Source organism: Colius striatus, chromosome 5, assembly GCF_028858725.1.
Source record: "Colius striatus isolate bColStr4 chromosome 5, bColStr4.1.hap1, whole genome shotgun sequence".
Taxonomy (NCBI): Eukaryota; Metazoa; Chordata; class Aves; order Coliiformes; family Coliidae; genus Colius; species Colius striatus.
In genome coordinates, this window is record NC_084763.1 from 37,162,933 (window position 1) to 37,183,008 (window position 20,076).

At 43.1% G+C, this 20,076-nt stretch overlaps 1 protein-coding gene across 1 annotated transcript in view; it reads left to right on the forward strand.

Annotated features, from left to right (window-relative positions):
- Positions 1-7,098: 7,098 nt before the first annotated feature.
- The window catches only part of CRHR2 (corticotropin releasing hormone receptor 2), a 163,070-nt gene continuing 150,092 nt past the window's right edge, over positions 7,099-20,076 (forward strand). The window contains exon 1 of the mRNA XM_061996499.1: positions 7,099-7,222. Within this exon, the coding sequence (XP_061852483.1) occupies positions 7,157-7,222 (66 nt within the window). The 5' untranslated portion in view covers positions 7,099-7,156. The remainder of the gene's footprint in view (positions 7,223-20,076) is intronic.

Below are 20,076 nucleotides of genomic sequence, written 5' to 3' on the forward strand. Positions count from 1 at the left end.
TAAACTTCAGGATTGGATTGAGTGAACCTCAGTTCATAATGGTGATAACTAAAATCTAGAGATGAACAAGTTCTTTGAGCCAAACACATATCTTTGCAGAAAATAAAAATCTGGACATTAATTGAATTAGCAAGATCCAAAGAGAGAGTAAAAATTGGAGAGGAATAAGAGTTCTGCAAATCTCTTTGCCAACCAGTAAGTCTCTTCTTTGTACACTGTATGTTCCCCAAAATACTGTAGGAAGAGTTTTTCCTACTGAGCCCTTAACAGGAATATGAACAGGAATATGAACAGGAATAATTTTAAGTTAAAAGAATTGGGGGTTTGGCCTTCAAGCTTTGTCATTTATTATTCTTTAAGGCTGCTGACATGAAAATATCACCCTTTGGAGAATGAGCATTGTTTGAAGACATTGCCTGTAAAGTGTGAAAACAAACATACAATTTAGGAAGCAGTACTAAAAACTACATCCTGCAAAATCATTACAACAGAAAAAAGATGAGTCAGATTTAACTGTAATCAATGGATTAAAGTGGAATGTGTAAAGTATGTGTCTCAATCTTCATTTGATTGTCTAGTGCCAGATCTCTTGCAGCATCACTGTTGTAAAATACAGGTTAACAATGCAATCTAAATGCAGATTGTATTTCTGATACAAGAGTAAAAATGAGAGGCTAAAGCAGGCATTCCTTTCTGCTATTTCAAAATCCAAGACTTGTCTTCACAGAAGGAACTTGAAAGTTATTTGGAAATAATCAAGGCATACCGAGGACTCACCAAAATGTCAGATCTCCTTAGAGGGTATCAGTGTGTGGTGGTTTAACCAGGTGTCCACCAAGTCATAATATCACTCCCTCTCCCAAAACTGGACAGGAGAGAGATAGAAATATAATGAGTGGTTTGTGAGTTGAGATAAGGACAGAGAGATCACTCAGCATTTAGTGTCACAGGCAAAACAGACTCAACTTGGAGAGAAAAAAGTTTGATTTATTAAAGGAACAATAAGAACAGGGAGGTGAGAAATAAAATAGAATCTTAAAACACTTCCCCCCACACCTCCCTCTTTCCAGAACCCTCCTTCCTTACCCCCTAGGAGTGCAGGGGATGGGGGTTGTGTTCAGCTCATTACAGATGGACTTTGCTGCTGCTTCTTCTCAGGGGGAGGCCTCCTTACACTTCCCACTGCTACACTGTGGGGTCCCTCCCACAGGAGACAGTCCCTCATGAACTTCTCCAGCGTGGGTCCTTCCCATGGGCTACAGTTCCTCACAAACTGCTCCAGCATGGGGCCTCCCACGGGGGCAGCTCCTCACACACTGCCCCAGCGTGGGTCATGCACTGGGAGAACAGTGCTTCAGGTACTGACTGCTCCAGTCTGGGTCCCTCACAGGACCTGCTTCTGCAGGGGGGTTGGACTAGATGATCTCTAAAGATCCGTTCCAACCCCTACCATTCTATGATTCTATGATTCTATGATTCTATGAATGTGGCTTGAACTTCTAAAGCCAAATGAAGCAGTTGATTTCATGACACATTTTCCTCCTCCCCAAGTTGTAAAGGGAAATATTTCCTGATAATACACTTAACTATATTTTAAAGTCCCAATGAAGTAATTTCAACCATGATGTTTCAGTTCTTAGGTAAGTGTGGATAGGCCAAAGCAAGTGCAACTCAGGGTCTCCTGAATTGAGATCTGTATTGTCAGTTGTATAGCCAGCAGTTCCTCCAATAGCTTATCCTTCCAGTGAGGCACAGGAATAATTTCTTGGATAACCTAGGAAACCATGGGAGGAATACACCCTGAGACACGAAATACAAAGACAGTTATATCAATAACTACATGCCACAGATCTGTGGATGATGGAAATATCACTCTTCTTTTGCCCTGTCCTTGTAATCATCTCTCTGCAGTAGATAGTGGTCTGTCTTTTTTAGCCTCTTTCTGACAAGTTCAGCTACCTTCCTATTACATCTGACATGGACCACCTGGGAGTGCATTGTCCTAGAAAAAGGTGAAGGAAAAACATGTTGTTATTGCACTCAAGACCCCCAAATTTTTGCATGTCTGCCAAGCACTGATGTCTGCAATTCCTTCCACAGGACAAGGACAGAACAACACTAGTTACAGTGATGATTCAGTGACAATTGCGGTCTGTGATGGAATCTTCTCCCTTCTCTTACCTCTGGGTGGGATATCTGATCTTAAAATCTTTTTGGGTTGGATCACCTTTGTTGTCTCGGATCACCTTTGTTTTCTCTCCAAGAGGGTCCCAGGCTGGGAGAAGGCTTCATGCCTGCTCCCTTGGAGAGTACACTTGCCTCTGAAACTGTTCAGCTGGGGAACTTCGGGATTCCCCTCAAAGCAGTGGTGTCAAGGCTGACAATTGTCCTTCACAGCCTGCCAGATGAACCAAGGCACCTCAAAGTCTGACTGCAAGGCACCCAGATCTTCATCGCCTGATGTGGCAGCTTTGCTGTCCATGGCAAGTTGGGGAAAGAGGAGCACCTGGCAGGGCCTTCAGACACAAGAAAAATTCACCCAGCTCATATGGGTTTATGTTCATGGGGCTCTAGAGAACGGATGAGCTGATTGCATTGACTTGGCAATAAGATGGGCAAAACACTACTCTGGGGATACTGTTGCAAGGAAAAACCCTGTATTAGTCCATGAGAATACTGTGTCCACACGACTTCCACGGTAAAGAAAGCCAGAAAATCTATTTTATGCCTAAGGAGTGATGCTTCTACCTCATTTTCCTCTTCTCCCACCAGTCTCAATGTTTATACTACACCCCGGAGACTCACTAGTAGGAATATTTTCAAACAATAGAACTTTCTTTAAATATCAACTCTTTTTCCTCCATCCTACTTTTGTGTAATTGCAAATATTAGCTTGCTGAAAAGGAAGAAACTGTGGTCCCTTCCTTCGTCAGAGTGAAATCTGTTATCCTGAGTTGCGCTTGTTACCAACTCTGCTCACCATTTCAGAAAACCATTAAATCCATTATTAATAAGAGCCCTCCAGCTAACTTTCCAACCTTGCAAACATTATTCTGGTTTCAAATGTCATCATGTGTTCTTTTCCCTATGGCATTCACTCACTCTGCAAGAAGCAGGAAGGACTCCTCCCATTCCCTCTCCCAGCCCGATGTTTTTCAGGTCTGGCATCCATATATCAATTCACTCACCTCTCTGAAACAGAGCTGATGCAGTCAAAAGAGGACAGGGTAGTACAACACTTTCAAAAATTCGTAGCTGTTTTGAGCTGTCACAATATCTCTAGAAGGATTTTAACTTTATTAGCTTAGGAGATACATACTTAAAACTGGATACACTCAGCACAGGAGACTTAAAATCTTCCACAGTCACGTCTTCCTGGTTCCACAGTTTTTTCAGTCCATGTTAGACTTCAAGAGGAGATACAGAGTGGGCACATTCAAGATACTGATAGGAGAGATGCAGCAGCTGAAGCTCAGCCCCAGTAAATTGGTTTATTGCTTAAGACCCACTGAATCTCACTTCATAGATGAGCACTGTGGTCTTGTCATCTCTGCCATTGCTTTGCTGGTAACACAGCCATATAGGAGAGAGCTCTGGATCTCACCTGGAGGGACATATTTGATATTTTCTGTTTCTTTTTACTCTAACAGAAAGACATTCTAATCCCTCTGAGACATTCATCCAATATTTCAGAGACAAAGTTGGCACCTGATTCAGTCCAGTGCCACCCTTTGCATACTTGTGTTTTGTACAATGCTTGTAGTTATTATTAAAACTGTTTATCAAGTTACTTAACTGTACTGTAGAAACTCCTCAAGGTTTCAGGCACAAGAAGGACATTACTATGTTAGATGTTACACCAAGAGCTGGCCATGATCTAGCAAAAGATGTTTTCTGTACAGTTTCACCATTGAGAACAGTGTGAATACATACAGGCTTAGATTTCAAGATATATCTAAGTCCTTTCAGGAGCTTTAAAAAGGAAAAAAACCAAAACTAAACACCACCAAATAAGAAAAGAAGAGTCATCCTTGAATGGGCATGGTTGCAAGCAATGTCTGAAAGTCATTTGGGCAAGAACCAAACAATTGGATCCATGCCATTATCCCATATGGAGACCTGCTCCACCCAACTGATCAGAAATGTCACGTTCTTCTGCATTCCTGAATCTCTGTGTATTGACCTCATGGGTCTTAGTCTATTGTCTAAAAGAATAAAGCTTATGTTTCTCATACCATACCCCTATGCACAAGTGTGTGTATATCTGTGTCTGTATATATTTCTCTATCTCCATTTTAAGCCTTTGACCAATTTCACCTGTAAAACCAGACAGTACGATGAATTTACAAGATTTATAAAAGGAGGTGACTGAGAGAAGAGTCCCCAGGCACACTATGACTGATAGAAAAGCTGCAATGTGAGCTCAGCCCTTAGAGAACACAAGGGCATCTGAAGGGAAGTGACCTTATAAGCAACTAAGTCAATGAAAAGCTTTGGTTGGTCTTTCCAATCAACAGAGGTAATTATTTGTTTAATCCTTAGATAGTCACAATTTGGGGTTGTTTTGTTCTGTTTCAATAGAGCTTTTAATATTATGAGGCTTTGGTTTTGGAGAGCACAATAAACACAGATAAATCATAACAGAAAGCCATGGAGTAGCATGCTGGAAAAGCCTTTCTGGTTTCAGGGCAGTTGACCTATGTCTATGCACATATAGCTTCAGGCTTCCTTTACCTTTTCTCATGAGTTCTCATAATCCCATTGCATGCGAGTTTCCAGTCCTGCAGGTGAATATTTAAATGCAATGAAAAATTGTGCTGGATCTATTACTCCTTTTGCATTTTCATGAAAGCATTCATATTAATTGGAAGCATGCAACTTTGAGTTATGCTTTTGTTTTCTTTTAATAATGAAAGAAAACAAATATTGGCTTGCAACTGATAAGGGAGGAAAAAATGGGCAAGATTAAATATTTAATGCATGCAAATCATTGAATAACCGGAGGAAAAGAGAAAGCAATGCTGCTTTGCAAAAACTTTTGCAGGTATGTTACGCGGATTCCAGATTCTTTAGTAAGTGCCCATCTCCTTCCTCTGATATTCATGCCGTGATAATTTTGACTCCTGCATGGAATTAAGGATGTAAGCCTCCTTGTAGGTGTTTTAGGGTGAGAAGCTGTGGTTTTATGCTTCTCTGAGCAAATTACAAAGAGTAAAATAATTTAGAGCAAAATAATTCAGCAAGACTCCAAAGGAAGATAGCCAGGTACTTCTGCTTGTGAGTAAGGCTCACTAAGCTTTTGCAGACCCTGGGAATTTGTTGGAACTCTTTCCTCTGTGCCACCGTGACCTTGATGCCAATTGATTTTTATTTTAAAAGCACCAGGGAGAGATAGTGGAAAGGCAGCATCTGGGAGATGAAAAGGCATCACCTCCCTGAACAGTGACTAGGGCAGGCTGTGCCTATCAGAGGTGAGGGGCAGTGTAAGACACTGCTCCCTGTGGAAATCCAGCAGCTGGGCTGGGAAGGAGCAAGTCATGTCTGCTTGTGTGCCTTAGGACACAGCTGGGCTTTTGGGGACAATCCCAACTACAGTTGTGAGCAGGTACCAGCTATAATTCACAACACAGCTGCCTGACCTCTTAGCACATGGGATGCTGCAGAGGAGAAAAAAAAAACCTTATTAGTCTCATTGCTGGCAGTGGGAAGACCAGGGCTTGGCCTGATGCCCACAGTCTAACAATATCACAAACGCATCCATTGTATGAAGAGGCCTAGCTGGATGTAGAAGGCAGTAGTCTCTGTTAGGGCCAGGAGCCCAATAGGGTTGGCCATTCAAATCTGGAAGACTTCAATTTCCTTAGCATTGACAGCCACCCTAGGGCAATAGCACAGAGCACCAGAAGCCCCCTGAGGATATGTCTTGGTGTGTTTATGGCATGAAGATATGAGGTGACCTTGTTTTATCTTTGCTTGTATAGGAGTCTAATCTGGCAAGTATACACTGATGAAAACAGCAGGACAAATATCTCTTGTGTCAGACACCCAGTGCACAAGAAACGGCCACACAGGTTGTGTTGCCTCACTAGGAGGGTGTCCTTTCCTATCTGAGACATGATATTGAGGAGTCTTACAAGGCATGGTGCTGGAGAAGAAAAGGCTTCTCATTGCAATTGGGGAATAGCAAAGGGAATGCCCCACAGGCTTGGAGAGCTAGGTGAATGTGTGCTGACAAATTGAATATCCAACAGGCAGAAAATCTTTTGCCCCTGGGGTATCCAGAAAGCCTGGAGACTTGCTCCTCATCTTGGAAGCAGAGGTCTTCCTGGCACCTAGTAACATTTGCATCTAAGGCTGAGGGGGTGTCTCCTTACTCCTGAAGGATTGGCAGGTGGTTCATGTTGCACATAGTGCCAAGCAGGATTCCCCTTTCCTTCTCAAGGCATTTTGTGCTTTGGCAGTATGGGAAACCCATCGCTGCCGAAAGTTTATGGGCAACAGTTACCATCGCGCCTAATGCCTGGCAGGAGGAGGAGGTGGTGGTGAAGGGATTCTTACTGCTCCTGGAGGATTGTGGGAGGGTGTCGGCATTGCACCTAATTTTGGAAAGGGATACCTATGGCATCTAGATCCTGGGCAGAGAAAGTCCTCTTGTTCCTGGAAACTTTGAGGCAGAGGGATCCACAGTATATAGGGGGATGGAGGACAATCCCCATTATCTCTGAAGGCTTGTGCAGAAGAGATGTCTATTGTACCCAGTGCTTGTCCATTGCTTCTGGAGAAGTGTGGGTAGTGAAGTCCCTATTGCATCCAGTGCCTGGTGGCTGGAGGAATCCCTCTTGCCTTCAGCATGGGAGCAGCAGAAGGTCCCTCTTGCTTCTGGAGGCTCAGAGGGTCGCGCTTCCAAGGGGAGCCCCTCGCCGCCTCCATCCCCGAGGCATCCTGGGCGGAGGGCGGGCTCGGCTCCCCCGCCGGCTCCCTCCCTCTCGGGGATTTGCCCTGGGACGCGCCGGCGGCCCTGGGGCTGAGTAGTCGGCGGCGGGCAGGGGTCGAGGGCAGCGGAGGGGGGCAGATGCCAGCGCCGAGGCAGCGCTGAGGCTCCGGCTGAGCGGGCTGCGCCAGCCGCGGGGAGAACCCCCTCAGCCTCGCCGCCCCTATGGCGGGGCGGGCTCCGCAGCGCAGTCTCCCAGCGGCGGCGGCCGCCGCGCTCCTGATGTTGCCCGTAAGTGCTAAGGCCGGGGAAGGGGTGGCTCGGGGGCAGGGAGGGAGGGCGAAGGACGCCTCAGGACCGCGGGGAACCCGCTCGGTCTGTGAGGGAGCAGGGGCTGTGCCCCGTCCCTCGCAGGTCCCGCCCGCCTCTGGGTGCTGAGGGATCCGTCCCAGTGGCTGTTACCCGCTCCCTCACGGATCCTGCCAGTTCCCGGCCTCTGAAAGACCCTGTCCCGGGCACCGTTACCCACTCCCTCGCAGGTGCTGTCCGCTCCTGGGAACGGAGAGACTTCGGCCGGGCACCGCTACCCGCTCCCTCACAGATCCCGCCGGTTCCCGCACACTCGGACACCCCGGTCGCGCGGCCGTTACCTGCTCCCTCGTAAGTCCCGCCCGTCCCCGGCTGCTGAAGGAATCGTCCGGGTGGCTGTTACCCGCTCCTGCACAGGTCCCGCTGGACTCCAGGCGCTGAAACACCCTCTCACCTCATGGTCCCCTCAGAGCCCATGGACTGAACCATGGACCCTATTGGTGTCCCCTTCTCTGTAGAATAGCTGCCTCCCTGTCCCCTTGCCATAAAATGTCCAGCATAGGATCCTACTGGGGTCACAACTCCCTGCCCCAGATGAAAGCGATTTTCCTCCTACCATCCAGTTCAGTGGAGCAGTGGGTGGCCTTGGCTGGTGCCCCTTGTCCCCAGCCTCTTGCCCCCCTGCCTCTCCTTACAGCACAAACTCAGCATCCGTTGTTCTTTCACCACAGAGATCAGTGAACAGTAGTGGCAAAGTACAGTGCTCAGACTGCACATCCTTCCTAAGTGTTTGCTCAAAGTTTCTCTCAAGTGAAATATAAGGGCGGTTTTCCTTCTGGTCCTTCATCACAAGCTTCCACCCCAGTGATGCTGGGATCAGGTGGAAATAAGATTGACCTGTCAGACTGGACTTAAAGCAGCTTTCTCAGCCCACACTCCTAAGCCAGACTGGCTTCTTTGGTAGCTTGTTTAAATGATAATTGTAAGTGTGGTAAATCATACTTGCAAAATAAATACAAAGGATTAAGCAGAAGGTATGTTAGCCTGTCCCCACAGCATTACAAAAGTGACAGTGCACCTTTTGAACAGTAGTATAATGAGACCAACTTTAACATTTTCTTAGCTAAAGAAAGAAAATCTGTTCTATTTCCTTATGGGTTGTTGGTTTCTTTTATTTTCCCTCTCTAATTTGCAAAGAAAGATAGAGGGAAGCCAGGTCAGAAAAAGCAACAAGGTCCAAAGGCAAGCAACAATTTAATCTTAAAAGCTTTGCAGGAGCTTTCTTAAAAGATAGAGAACGTTTTCTTATCTCCACAAATATCTTTTTTCCCCAGCAGAAATCTGGGGGATTCATTGGTTCAGTGCTATGGGTCTACACGCTTGCTGTTTTCAAAACCAAACCAGTTCTTCCTAATCTTTGTTTCTTAGTCTCTTTTCTCTTCCAGGCTGTTTTCCCTTACTGATTTCTTTTGGTCCCTAAAAATATTTCAGATGATGTTTAGAGATGGGGACTTCTTGCAAGTGAGATTATCAAAAGCACATAGGTATCAAGAGCTGCCAGACTAATTCTTTTTCAATGAATCAAAAAATGTGTACTTCCTCTGCAGATGTAATCTATGGACAGTTTTCCAGTTCCCTTGTATAACTTTGCCTTTGAATTATATCTGTACATTTTTGTAGTTAATTTTTGTGGTTACATGGCTGCTTTGAAAACAAAACAGCTGGCTTGGAAGAACGAAGAGGGAAAAAAAAGCACAGATTAAGGATCAAAATGTCACATTTCCATAAATTGTGTTTACTCTCAGAGAAATGTGTACTTTGAGTGTATTCTGTGTATGCTTTTACAGAGGAACTTGTTGGCACATAGCATACTTGTGGCTGATGGAGACTTATGTGTATGCCAGTGTGATATGTGGAAATACCATGTTGGAAGACAGTCTTATAGAACAGCTCTTCTTGACCAAGTTGTAGTAAAAGAAGAGCTTTGCTGCTCTTTCGTGGTATGTTTTCATCCGAAAATGCTGCTGGGAAGTGTCTATCTCTGTTGTACAGCTGGAGGAAACTTTTCACCAAGAAGCTTAAGAGCAATGTTTTAAAACTTTGGCTCGACTCCAAAGCTCTTAAGTTCCTGTTTAACTTGAAAACACTTGAAAGTTGACTTGAAGTCAGTAGCTGTATTCACATTTGTGGATTTAGGAAAAGGAATAGCTGCTTGTGGGAGCAGACCCTTAGGCAATTAAGGAAGCTCAAGTTTTCACAGCAACTGAGCAATTGTGTTTTATGGGAACTGCAGGTTTCTGACACTTATGAAATGAGGCAAATTTCTAGATCCGCCACATGAAAATGCTGGTGCAAATGACCCGCCAGTTTGCACAGGGCTGGTCAGCAAAACACTGAAGACTTGTACATCAGATTATGAGATCTATGTTCTCTTAAAGGGTTTCTGTACATATGATATGCTGGGAAATGCATTCACTTAATTGTGAGAAACAAATCATAAACCAAAGGCAAATTAATTTTTTTACATTTTGATATAGACTCCTTGCTGAGTTCACGTAATTTGGAGGAGGGGATATTATTCATCAAAAACAAAAGCAAAGGTTGTTACAATTCATATGCTCTCTTGAAGCTGTTAAAACAGCCTGAGCAGTTTGAGTATATTAGCCAGTGATGACAAGTTAAATAAAACTCCTGGTCTCAGACTGCCAAAATTCAGTCCTACTATGAATTAATGCAGCATAAACATCTGGTTCTGAGAAGCCTTTCCTGATGTAGTACTTCGGTAGGGTCTAAATCTGTAGCCATCCTGTGGCAATTACTGGATGTTTGAAGGAGGTAGTTGTACGCAAGGAAGAGCGGCTGATACTGGCTGAATGGAAGTTTTGCCACGAAACATTTTAATGATAGTCATGGCTGCCCTTAGCTAGAAAGGGGAGCAGCCTTTAGCTTTGGTTCATATAAGGCTTACATGTTTTTATTCTGTCAGGAGAAAAGGACAAATAATCATTAACTCTAAACTCTAGCCTTTATATTTCAAACCAGAGTGGAGTTGTGCCTGGCCTGCTTTTTGCAGGACTGGGCTGAAGCTCATGGAGGAAGACTGTGCAGGATCTCATTGCAGAGTGTGCTCTATCAGGTGCATTCTTGTTTAATTTCAGTTATATCTCTACTAGTGTATTAAGAATGCCAGGACAGCTCTTCAGCTTTCAGGCCAAATGCCAGAGAGGGGTTTGTGCCCATGCTGTTAAGCTACTTCAGCTTCTAAAATGGGGAGATAGTGTGCAAACTGCTGGTTGAGGATGGCCCATGGTGCAGCCTGACCCCTAGATCATTCCTGGGAACTGAGATTGATTGGGCAAAAATACACCCAGGAAACATTCTAAATATTTAACAGTATAAGTGATTAAGTATTTTAAAACAGACCTTTGCACTTTGATTTATTAGCTTAGATGGAGTGTGCCATACTCCCATTGCTCAGGGCTCTCAATGAGTGCCTGAGGGAGGCATTTTCCACTAAGGCAAACTCTTCATTGCTTTGAATTCAGCCATCAGCTTGCTTTGTGTTAGAGATTACTGTGGGATCCTGCTGGTGATGTGATGATCTCAGAGATTCAGAGTGAGAAAAACAGGGTAGTGGTTAATGCCAACTTTTTAAGGAAATGTCCTTCTGGTTTTATTTTCATTTTGTGCTATATATTAGTAAATGAAATATTTTTAAAAGACTATATTAGAACAAACATTTGCACATTTCAAGATTTTTTAAAATATTTCTGCAGATTTTATTGGGGGAAGGTGAGGATACGTGGGTGGTAAAAACAACCTACAAGCACAGCTGAATCTGGTCCTTCTAACTATGTTTAGTTTGGTTATGAAAGTTTATGTCACTTTCAAGTTTCCAGTGCTGCAAACCCAAGAAGGAGGCTTTGGGGAAAAGCTGCTCTACTTTAGATTAAATTTGTATTCAGTAAATGACATTTCTGCAGGAATTTACTTCTCCACTCTGTGTTTGTAAATTGAAACATATATCAAATCTTGATCATATGTAAGTTCTTCTTTCTTTTAACCTACACTAGCTTTGATCCCAAATGTATCCTGTTCTCCCTTAAAGTGCAAACATTACTTCTTGATGTAAAGCTGGAGCTGTCCAGTCAGCCACGTGGGACATCCTTACCTTCTGTAGATATGCAACGATATGTATCAAAGCACTGCATAAACATTATCTTTGCCACTTTATCTTTCTAACCCTAACAGCCAGCCTTGACAACTAAACACTTCTGGCTGCCCTGCTTTATCAAACTATTTCTTTTTACAGAATTACTTTCTTTTACTGATAATATTTTTCTTTTTTAAAAAATCTTAATAGCTTTGAAAAAAGGTAAAGAGGTAGTGAATATTGAGTAAATAGAGTTTTATGTATTGGTTTTTGCTTGTTCTTTTTTTCTCGGAAGAGTTTGATAAATATATGATATATCCCTTATTAGAAGAGAAGGCAAATAGAAGCTAGCCATTTACTGTTAGGATCAGTCAGCTAACAAGTACTGTCCACATAAACAACTGCTTGAATTTCATCAATCATATCCAAGTGTATGGACATTTCACTTCCAGTTTCTAGTGCCCACGTGAGGATAAACTGTTAGATGCTTCCAGCAATGCTCTTTGACATATAGCATGCTGCAGAGCAGCTCAGCGGAGAGAGACCTGGGAGTCCTGATTGATAATAAACTAACCATGAGCCATTAATGTGCCCTCGTGGCCAACAAGGCCAATGGCATCCTGGGGTCCATCAAGAATAGTGTGGCCAACAGGTCAAGAGAGGTTCTTCTCCACCTCTCATCTGCCCTGGTGAGGCCTCATCTGGATTCCTGTGTCCAGTTCTGGGCTCCTCAGCTCAAGAAGAATAGAGAACTTCTGGAGAGAGTCCAGCACAGGGCCACAAGATGATCAGGGGACTGGAACATCTTTAACGCGAGGAAAGGCTGCGGAATTGGGGCTGTTTAGTCTAGAGAAGAGGAGACTGAGGGGTGATCTTACTAAATCGCGAGTGCAGGAGGTTGGGGCATCCCTTTTTCCTATTGTATCTAGCAACAGGACAAGGGGTAATGGGATGAAGCTGGAACACAAAAAGTTCCATTCAAATATAAGAAAAAACTATTTTACTGTGAGGGTGAGGGAGCCCTGGCACAGGCTGCCCTGGGAGGGTGTGGAGTCTACTTCCTAGGAGGTCTTCAAGACTCACCTGGATGTGTTCCTATGCAATCTAGGTTGACCTGCTTCTGCAGGGGGGTTGGACTAGATGATCTCTAAAGGTCTACTCCAACCCCTACCATTCTATGATTTTATCATTCTATGCTTTCATAAGTACTGATAGTTCTCTGGGTCTAGGGTCATTTGGATTTGGTCTGACAAGCAGACGTTCTGCTGACTCTGCATGATCTTGACAAAGAGTGCCATTTGGGAAGAGCTGTGGCAGTGACAGAGGCATTCTGAGAAAATCCTTTCATAGAGATGGGTTTTGACATCCTGTCCTGACCTCTGGAGTGCCAATGAGAGTACTTCATTGCTGTGCAAATGAACCCACACTGAGAGTCAGGTACTGCTGCAAGCGTGCAGCTCCTGCCCATGAAGGTCTTGTTCCCCGATTGACAGCTCTATTGTGGAGCTAAATGAGTGGAGAACTTGGAAGCTGTCTTCTGGGCATGATCTATCAAATGGCACGTGTTTGTACAGAAATGTGGCTTGTTTTTGCTAAATAAGAACAAAAATCCATTTGGTATTTCAAGAGCTGAAAAGTACTTCTTCAACAGAGCTATAAGAAAGCAAAACTAATTAAAGCTCTGTAAACTTTTACGTAATCCTGTCTGAATAACTATCCACTCTGAGTTGTGTATACCAGGAAAGTAAATACAGAGCAATGCAGATGGAGATTAAAATACATTAGCTGTCCTCACTGCAATGCTAAACCCTTGCCCTGGTAACAGTAGCTGAAGTGCCACAGAACTGGAAAAGAGCCACCTGCCTCTGAGGGCTATGGGATGCTCTCTCTTGCTATTATCCAGGTTCCTGGGGCATGGGAAAATTTCTGAGTGCTGTTATCTCTGTGCTGTCTTAGTTTTTGCTGTCCTCTAGCAGCGGTGGCTTTTCCAGTGGAAAGGAAGGAGGAAAGAAGGAGAAAGTGAGTAAAGGGAAGTGTGAGTAAAGGGAAGTGTGATGATGAGTCTGAACAGGTTGCTTATGGGGCTGCTAGCCAGGGTCTTCTAGCAGGCGCCTCAGTGCAGGGACTAAAGTATCAATTCCCTTTGAGTGACAGTAGCAGACTCCCACAATCCAGACATAGCTTGGGCTTCAGGAAGCTAATGCCAGCAGAAGCAGAGAGATGACTAGTGAACTGGCATCAGTGGCTGTACTTTGTATTGTGGCCATCACGGGCATAACCTTTCTGCTTACTTGTGGCCATCACAGGTGTAACCTTTCTGCTTCTTTAGTTTCCGTCCCCAAAGCTGCTTAGGGGTGTGCTGTGCTCCCTTGTTTTGGGAGTGAGGACATCCAGTGACCAATCTGCTCCTTTTGTTGTCGATTAACTCTTTCAAAGCAGAGAGGAAGGCCAGGGTTATCCCTCTGGCTGACAAGAATGATGCCTCGGAGAACATGAGGCAAGCTCCAGATAGGAGTGAGGATCTTTCCTCGTCCTGCCTCATGTTCTAACTGCTGGGAAATCCTTCTTGAACTTGAAAGACCTTCCCAGGTATAACAAACTCCTGTTTTCTCAAAACAAATGTCTTTTTGTGAACATTTGCAAGTCTTGTCAGACTTTCAGTATTTATTTCTTTCAAAGAGAAAAAAGGTTTAAAAGAAATTTTGGCTTTAAATATTAAAAAAAGAGTTTTAAAATACCCTTTCAGAATATTTGGAATAATATTTTAAATACAATTATGTGAAGAGAGTCCAAAAAATTAGAACCATGAGTGAAAAAACATCAGAGCCTCTAGATTGCTGATTACCATTCAAGATACAGTCTGTAAACTATCAATTGTAGCATTGCCAATAGAAGGGGTTTGGCAGTAACTATGACCTGTTATTCTTTTTGCTATAGGGCTCTATGTCCTAGAATCAAGGAATGAAAAAATAATGTATGTTGAAAGGTCTGCTAGAGATCTCTTGTACAGATTCCTTCTCAATTCCAAAACCAGATCATGTTTATCAGGATCTCATCCAGTTCAGTTGTGAACACCTGCAAAGATGGAGATTTCACAACATCTCCAAACCTCTTTTCATGGCATTTATTTTCCAATACTCAGACATTTTCATAGCACATAACTTTTTATTCATGTCCTGTGAGATTTTCTCTTGCTGCAACTGGTGAATGATGCTTGCCTCTCTTCCTTCTGCTGTCAGGTCTTGAAAAGTGTCCTCTGTAATTCCCCTCCAGGTAGACCAGGTTGTTAGACCTTCTTTTGTTCCAGTCTTGGAGTTAAATTTCACTGTGGTATGTGTATTCCAAACATAAAAGGTGGGCTCCAGCCCAAGAGTTAGCAGTTTCAGGAAGAAGCAATGGACAGAGAGAAAGAATATTAAAAATGAGCCTGGTCTTGACACTGGTTATGTGACACTGGTCATCAGCAGGGAACTGTCATGAAGTCTTGGGTCAAAGTTCCTTTGTGGAGAATATACAGTTACTATTGTCAATATTCCGTGGACAGATGTAAGGTATCAATAGCTGAATAAAGTCTTGATCCAGAATGGTAGATGGGTTTTTTACCTTTTCTCAGGTGGGAGCATGCTGGCAGAGACCCGAAAAACAAAGATTAGGAGCTCACATTTGATGAGTTAGAATTGGGAGTACCTATGAAGGGAGGCCTTGTAGTTTCAAGGTGATAACGATGGATAGATAAATAATCTTTGCAGAGACTATTTGAGTAAGTAAGAGTTGGCCTGGGAGGGGTAGCTGAGATACTGGTAAATGTGGCTTTTAAACTTGAGGTACTATGGATTCTCTATGTGTTTTGTCTCCTATTCCTAATTCATCTCACCCTAAAGTATATGTGTAATACAGAAATTATTGGTTGTTCTCTTTCCACTGAGATTTAGGGAGCCTAAAGCAACACCTTCTGAAATAGGTGAGTGAGGTGAATCCCATTTGAGCTGTTGAGGGGATTCATAGTAATGTGGGTTGGATGGAAAAAGGGAGGAAAGATTAGTCATGGTTTGGTGTGAAGACCTAGGAAAAGGGTGGATGTGAAGGCAGGAGTACTGTGAAGGGGTGGTTCCCCTTACAGATTCTGAATATGATATGGGGTGCGAAGAACAAAACTCTTCAAGGATGTGAAATTGAAAAGTCTTTAAATTACATTTTTCCTTGAAGTCAGCTGCAGCCTGTGATTCAAATACTATTTTGCTCCTTATTAATATCTCATGTTGCTTTGGAAGGGCTTGGAGACATGGTTGGAAAAGTTTAGCTTATGGGTGGCTTTAAACAGTTTTGCTTTGTATGCTATAATTCCGAAAAGCACTTGGTGCAAGCATGGTTTTCAGTGGATGAAGAACTTCCCCTCTACAGGCTTATTCAGCAGAGCACATAGGCAGACACTTAATGAAGGCAGATCTCCAAGTTTCAAAGACAACAGTGAAGTTCAGTGGTGGGCTTAATGTAGCAGATGCTTGAAGGGGTTCTTTACTTTAGTTCTGATTAAATATGAGTTTAATTTCATTCTTAGAATTGAACATGTGTTTAGTTGCTTTGCTGGACTGAACTTCTACCTCCCATTCCATGCAGGCTTATATTTTATTCCAGACTTCTTGGAATATCTGCAGAATACACACTGGCCTCTAAGATCATAGAGCAATTTCTCCTGGATCATTTGAGGTTCACTAGCTAGTAGCACTGTTTTATCTAGCTACTTGGATTAACTTAGAGACAAGTAATGACAAGGAGTTGAAAGAGCTGAAAGATGATGCTAAAAAGAGACTTTTTTTTTAAACTCTACTAGCAGTCTTTCCTTTTACTGTAACTTTAGCTGGCTCAGGTCTCAGGTTGCAGGTTTCTGTGAAAACTTGTATTTAGACCTTCCATCACAAATGGAAGTTATTTTTCTGGTGAGGCAGAGACAAATGATTGTATATTGCCAAATGCTGCTGCATTAGCAAAGTTAGGTTGCTGAGTTGAGAAAAGCGAAAGATATCTTGAAGCATAGGACTGACCTTTTTGGTTCTTCAACAAGCAAAGTATTTCTACTGTGCTGGCCCTCTTGGCACTATCCTTTAATAAGATTCTCTTTTGCATCAGTCTTGTGTATGAAGTAACCACATGACAGTGAACACAAATCCATCCTGGCCATAGAAAAGCCTACCTTCCCCTCCTGTCCTAGGCTGTTCTCCGTTTTCCTCCTTGCATATCATTCTTCCCTTGTGCATATTCTTTCAGGTGATTAGTAGTCAGCAAATATTCTGTCTTTCCTCATTCTCTCCCATGTATTGCCCTCTCTTGTAAGAAAGAAAGAGCTGCTCAGATGAATGTTGGCACTTGTTACATAGTGCATTCCACTGAATACCGCATGTTTTTTCCCAAAGCATCTGTTTCACACAGTATGCCCACCTGCCTTGGAAACTCCCTAGCTGCATTTAGACAGATTATGGGTTTTGTCATGGAAGCACAGAATTGGCTTTGATTTTGTTGCATTGAGCACTTTCACTAATTGTATTTTCATGGTGTAGTTAGATGCATATATTTCTCTAAACTGAGCTTCTAACAGCTTTTGCATTTAATTGGACTGCTATTCTGAGACAGTCCTTCCCAAATGTTCAGGTGAACACTCGAACTCATGGTAGAGATTATGCAATTGGAGACCTTAATAAGATTACCTTTGATCCAGAACTATTTCTTAATTTAATTTATTTGCAGTGTCTAATTGAAAAACTAAAATTAAATACAACATTTTCCTTTCCTCTTTTTTTTTTTTTTCTTTCAGTTCTGAGGCAAAACTACCGAGTAGCAGCTTTGTGTGTGCTGAAGGCAATTTCACTGTACTGCTGGTGTTGAAACAAGGTAGAATTTAAGACCTTAGCGCTCCCAGATGTTTTATGGAAACTCCTGGAATGAGGGGAAGCAGGGGTTATAACAGCAGTGCTGCTTCACAGAAAGGAAGAGTAGGAATAAACATCTCTCTAACAAGATCTATGCTATTACCATAGATGCCTTTGAATGGGGAGGCAACACTATGATGGGTCAGATAGTCATCTATGCCCAGAGCTCTTCATTTGGATCCATTCAGGCATGTAAAATATATCATATAATGTTGCATACATGTGCATGCCAACTTCATATTAGTAATATGTGAGAGAACTTGTGTGACAAAGAGCAAATTCTGCATAAATAAAATTTACAAGATTGAAGCCCTCTGTTTTCAGAGGAGTACACACTACTGTTAGTGTCTTGCAACTTCTAACAACATAACATTTTTGTCTTGTGGCCAAGAACGCCAATGGCATTCTGGGATGCTAAAGACCCCCAGCTCCCTCAGCCTTTCATCAGAAAGGAGATGCTCCACTCTCTACATCATCTTTGTGGCCCTGTGCTGAACTGTCTCCAGCAGCTCCCTGTCCTTCTTGAACTGAGGGGCCTAGAACTGGACACTATTCCACATGTGGTCTCATGAGGGCAGAGTAGAGGGAGAGGAGAACCTCTTTCAACCTACTGCCCACAGCTCTTCTTATACACCCCAGGATGCCTTCTTGACCATGAGGGCTCATTACTGGCTCATGCTCATCCTGCTGTCCACCAGGATCCTTGGTCCCTTTCCCTACACTACTCTCTAAGAGTTCATTCCCCAACCTGTACTGGTACATGGGGTGATTCTTTACCAGAAAAACTCTACTGTTGTAGTGGTGCAAGCTATATTCATTCAAATATTTAGAGAGGCTAGGTAATGCACCTGCAGAGATGTACACAGGCAACATAGTATAACCAACAGAGTTGACTCAAAGCCACCCTTCCTTCTGTCGATGTGATCACCCAGGGCACAGGTCTTTTCCTGCAATCAGGATATCATCCATATAATGGTAAAATAAAACACGAGGGTATTTTTCGTGCAGAGGTGTTAGCGCCCAGGCAACATATGTTTGACAAATAGTTGGCAAGTTCTTCATTCCCTGAGGTAAAACAGTCCATTGATATCGTTTTGCCAGCTCTTGTTTTTTAATAGATGGTACCGTAAAAGCAAGCTTCTCACTATCCTCATATAGGGGAACTGTGAAAAAACAGTCCTTTAGGTCAGTCACCAACAGGGGCCATTCTTTTGGAAGCATTGCAGGAGAGGGTAATCCTGGCTGTAAAGTACCGATATCCTGCATCACTGCATTAACAGCTCTTAAATCATGTAACCACCTCCATTTTCCTGATTTTTTAGGGATAGTAAAAATTGATGTAGTCCATGGACTAGTGAATGGCTTAATATGACCTTTTTCCAATTGTTCATTTACTAATTCATGAATCTGGGCGAGCTTTTCTTTGCTTAGCGGCCATTGATCAATCCAAACTGGTTTATCTGTAAGCCAGGTTAACTTCAGGATTGGTCGCCCATCAATGGCCGCCACTAAAAGTTTTCATTTGACAAACGAAAGCCCATTTGGCTTAAGCCATCTCTACCTAAAAGCCAAACTGAAGTGTTCATTATATAGGGTTTAATTCATACACATCTATTTTCTTCGTCCTGTATCCATACCAAAATCAGGTCTCTGCTAATTTTTGTCATCTGTGTGCCTCCTACTCCAACAACAGGGGTGTCTAAATTCTCTAAAGGCCAGCTTTTTGGCCAATAGGATAATGCAACAATGGTAACATCTGGTCCCGTATCCAGTAACATATTGTACCCAACCATGTGTTCACCATTTGGATGTTGGAATACAACTGTCTGAGTGGGTTTTGCCTGCAAAAGTGGCATTGCAAGTCTTACCTTAGGTACTCCAGTGGATCCAAAACCACCATCTCGACACTCACAACTACCTGCAAATGGAACTTTAGCCCTGAAAGGAACTAATAGAGCTATTTTAGTTCCTTTAGGTATATAAACTGGTGGCTGCCAAACTTTAACCATTATTCCAATGTTTCCTTCATAATCTGCATCAGTAACACTGGGGAGCACGAAAATACCTTGTTGAGAGGCTAATAACCATCCTAAAAAGCAGAGCACTTAAACCATAGTCAAGGGGTCCATTAACATAGGATGAGATAACCGTTATACCCGTATTGTGGATGGTTACATCTATTGCTGTTTCCACATACACTCCTGCACTTCGTGCAGTGGCTGATCTGAGGCCCTCCAGGCAGCCACTAGTGTTGAAGGGTGTTTTTGTGTCATCGCGCTTACCCTTTTTGCGCTCGTTAACCCATTTCCCTTAGGCATTACTTGTCTGGCCACTTGAGAGCGACACTCAGTGGCTCTATGTCCAGGCTTCTAGCATGTCAACCAAAGTTGCCGTCCACAGGACAGCCTGCAGGATCTTTTTACAATCATGGTTAGCATTGGCAACTGCCAAATGTAATCCCATTTCCGCTTTTACTTTGGCTGACATATTTGGTATACGATCCAGAGCTGCTCTTAGATGGTCTAAAAAGGTCATAAAAGGTTCATTGGGCTTCTGTATAATGGTTGTGTATGAGGGAACTGGTACTCCTATGTCAGGGACAATCTTAAGTGCTTGACGAGCCAGTGTCTGTGTTTGTTGTAAAATGGCTTCATGCAATCAGGCTTGTACCTGAGGGTCAGCGAATGGTCCTTTTCCTAACGTCATATCCGCTGTGACAACTTGCCACAGATCTCCCTGCTGTAAGTCCATATTTTCTA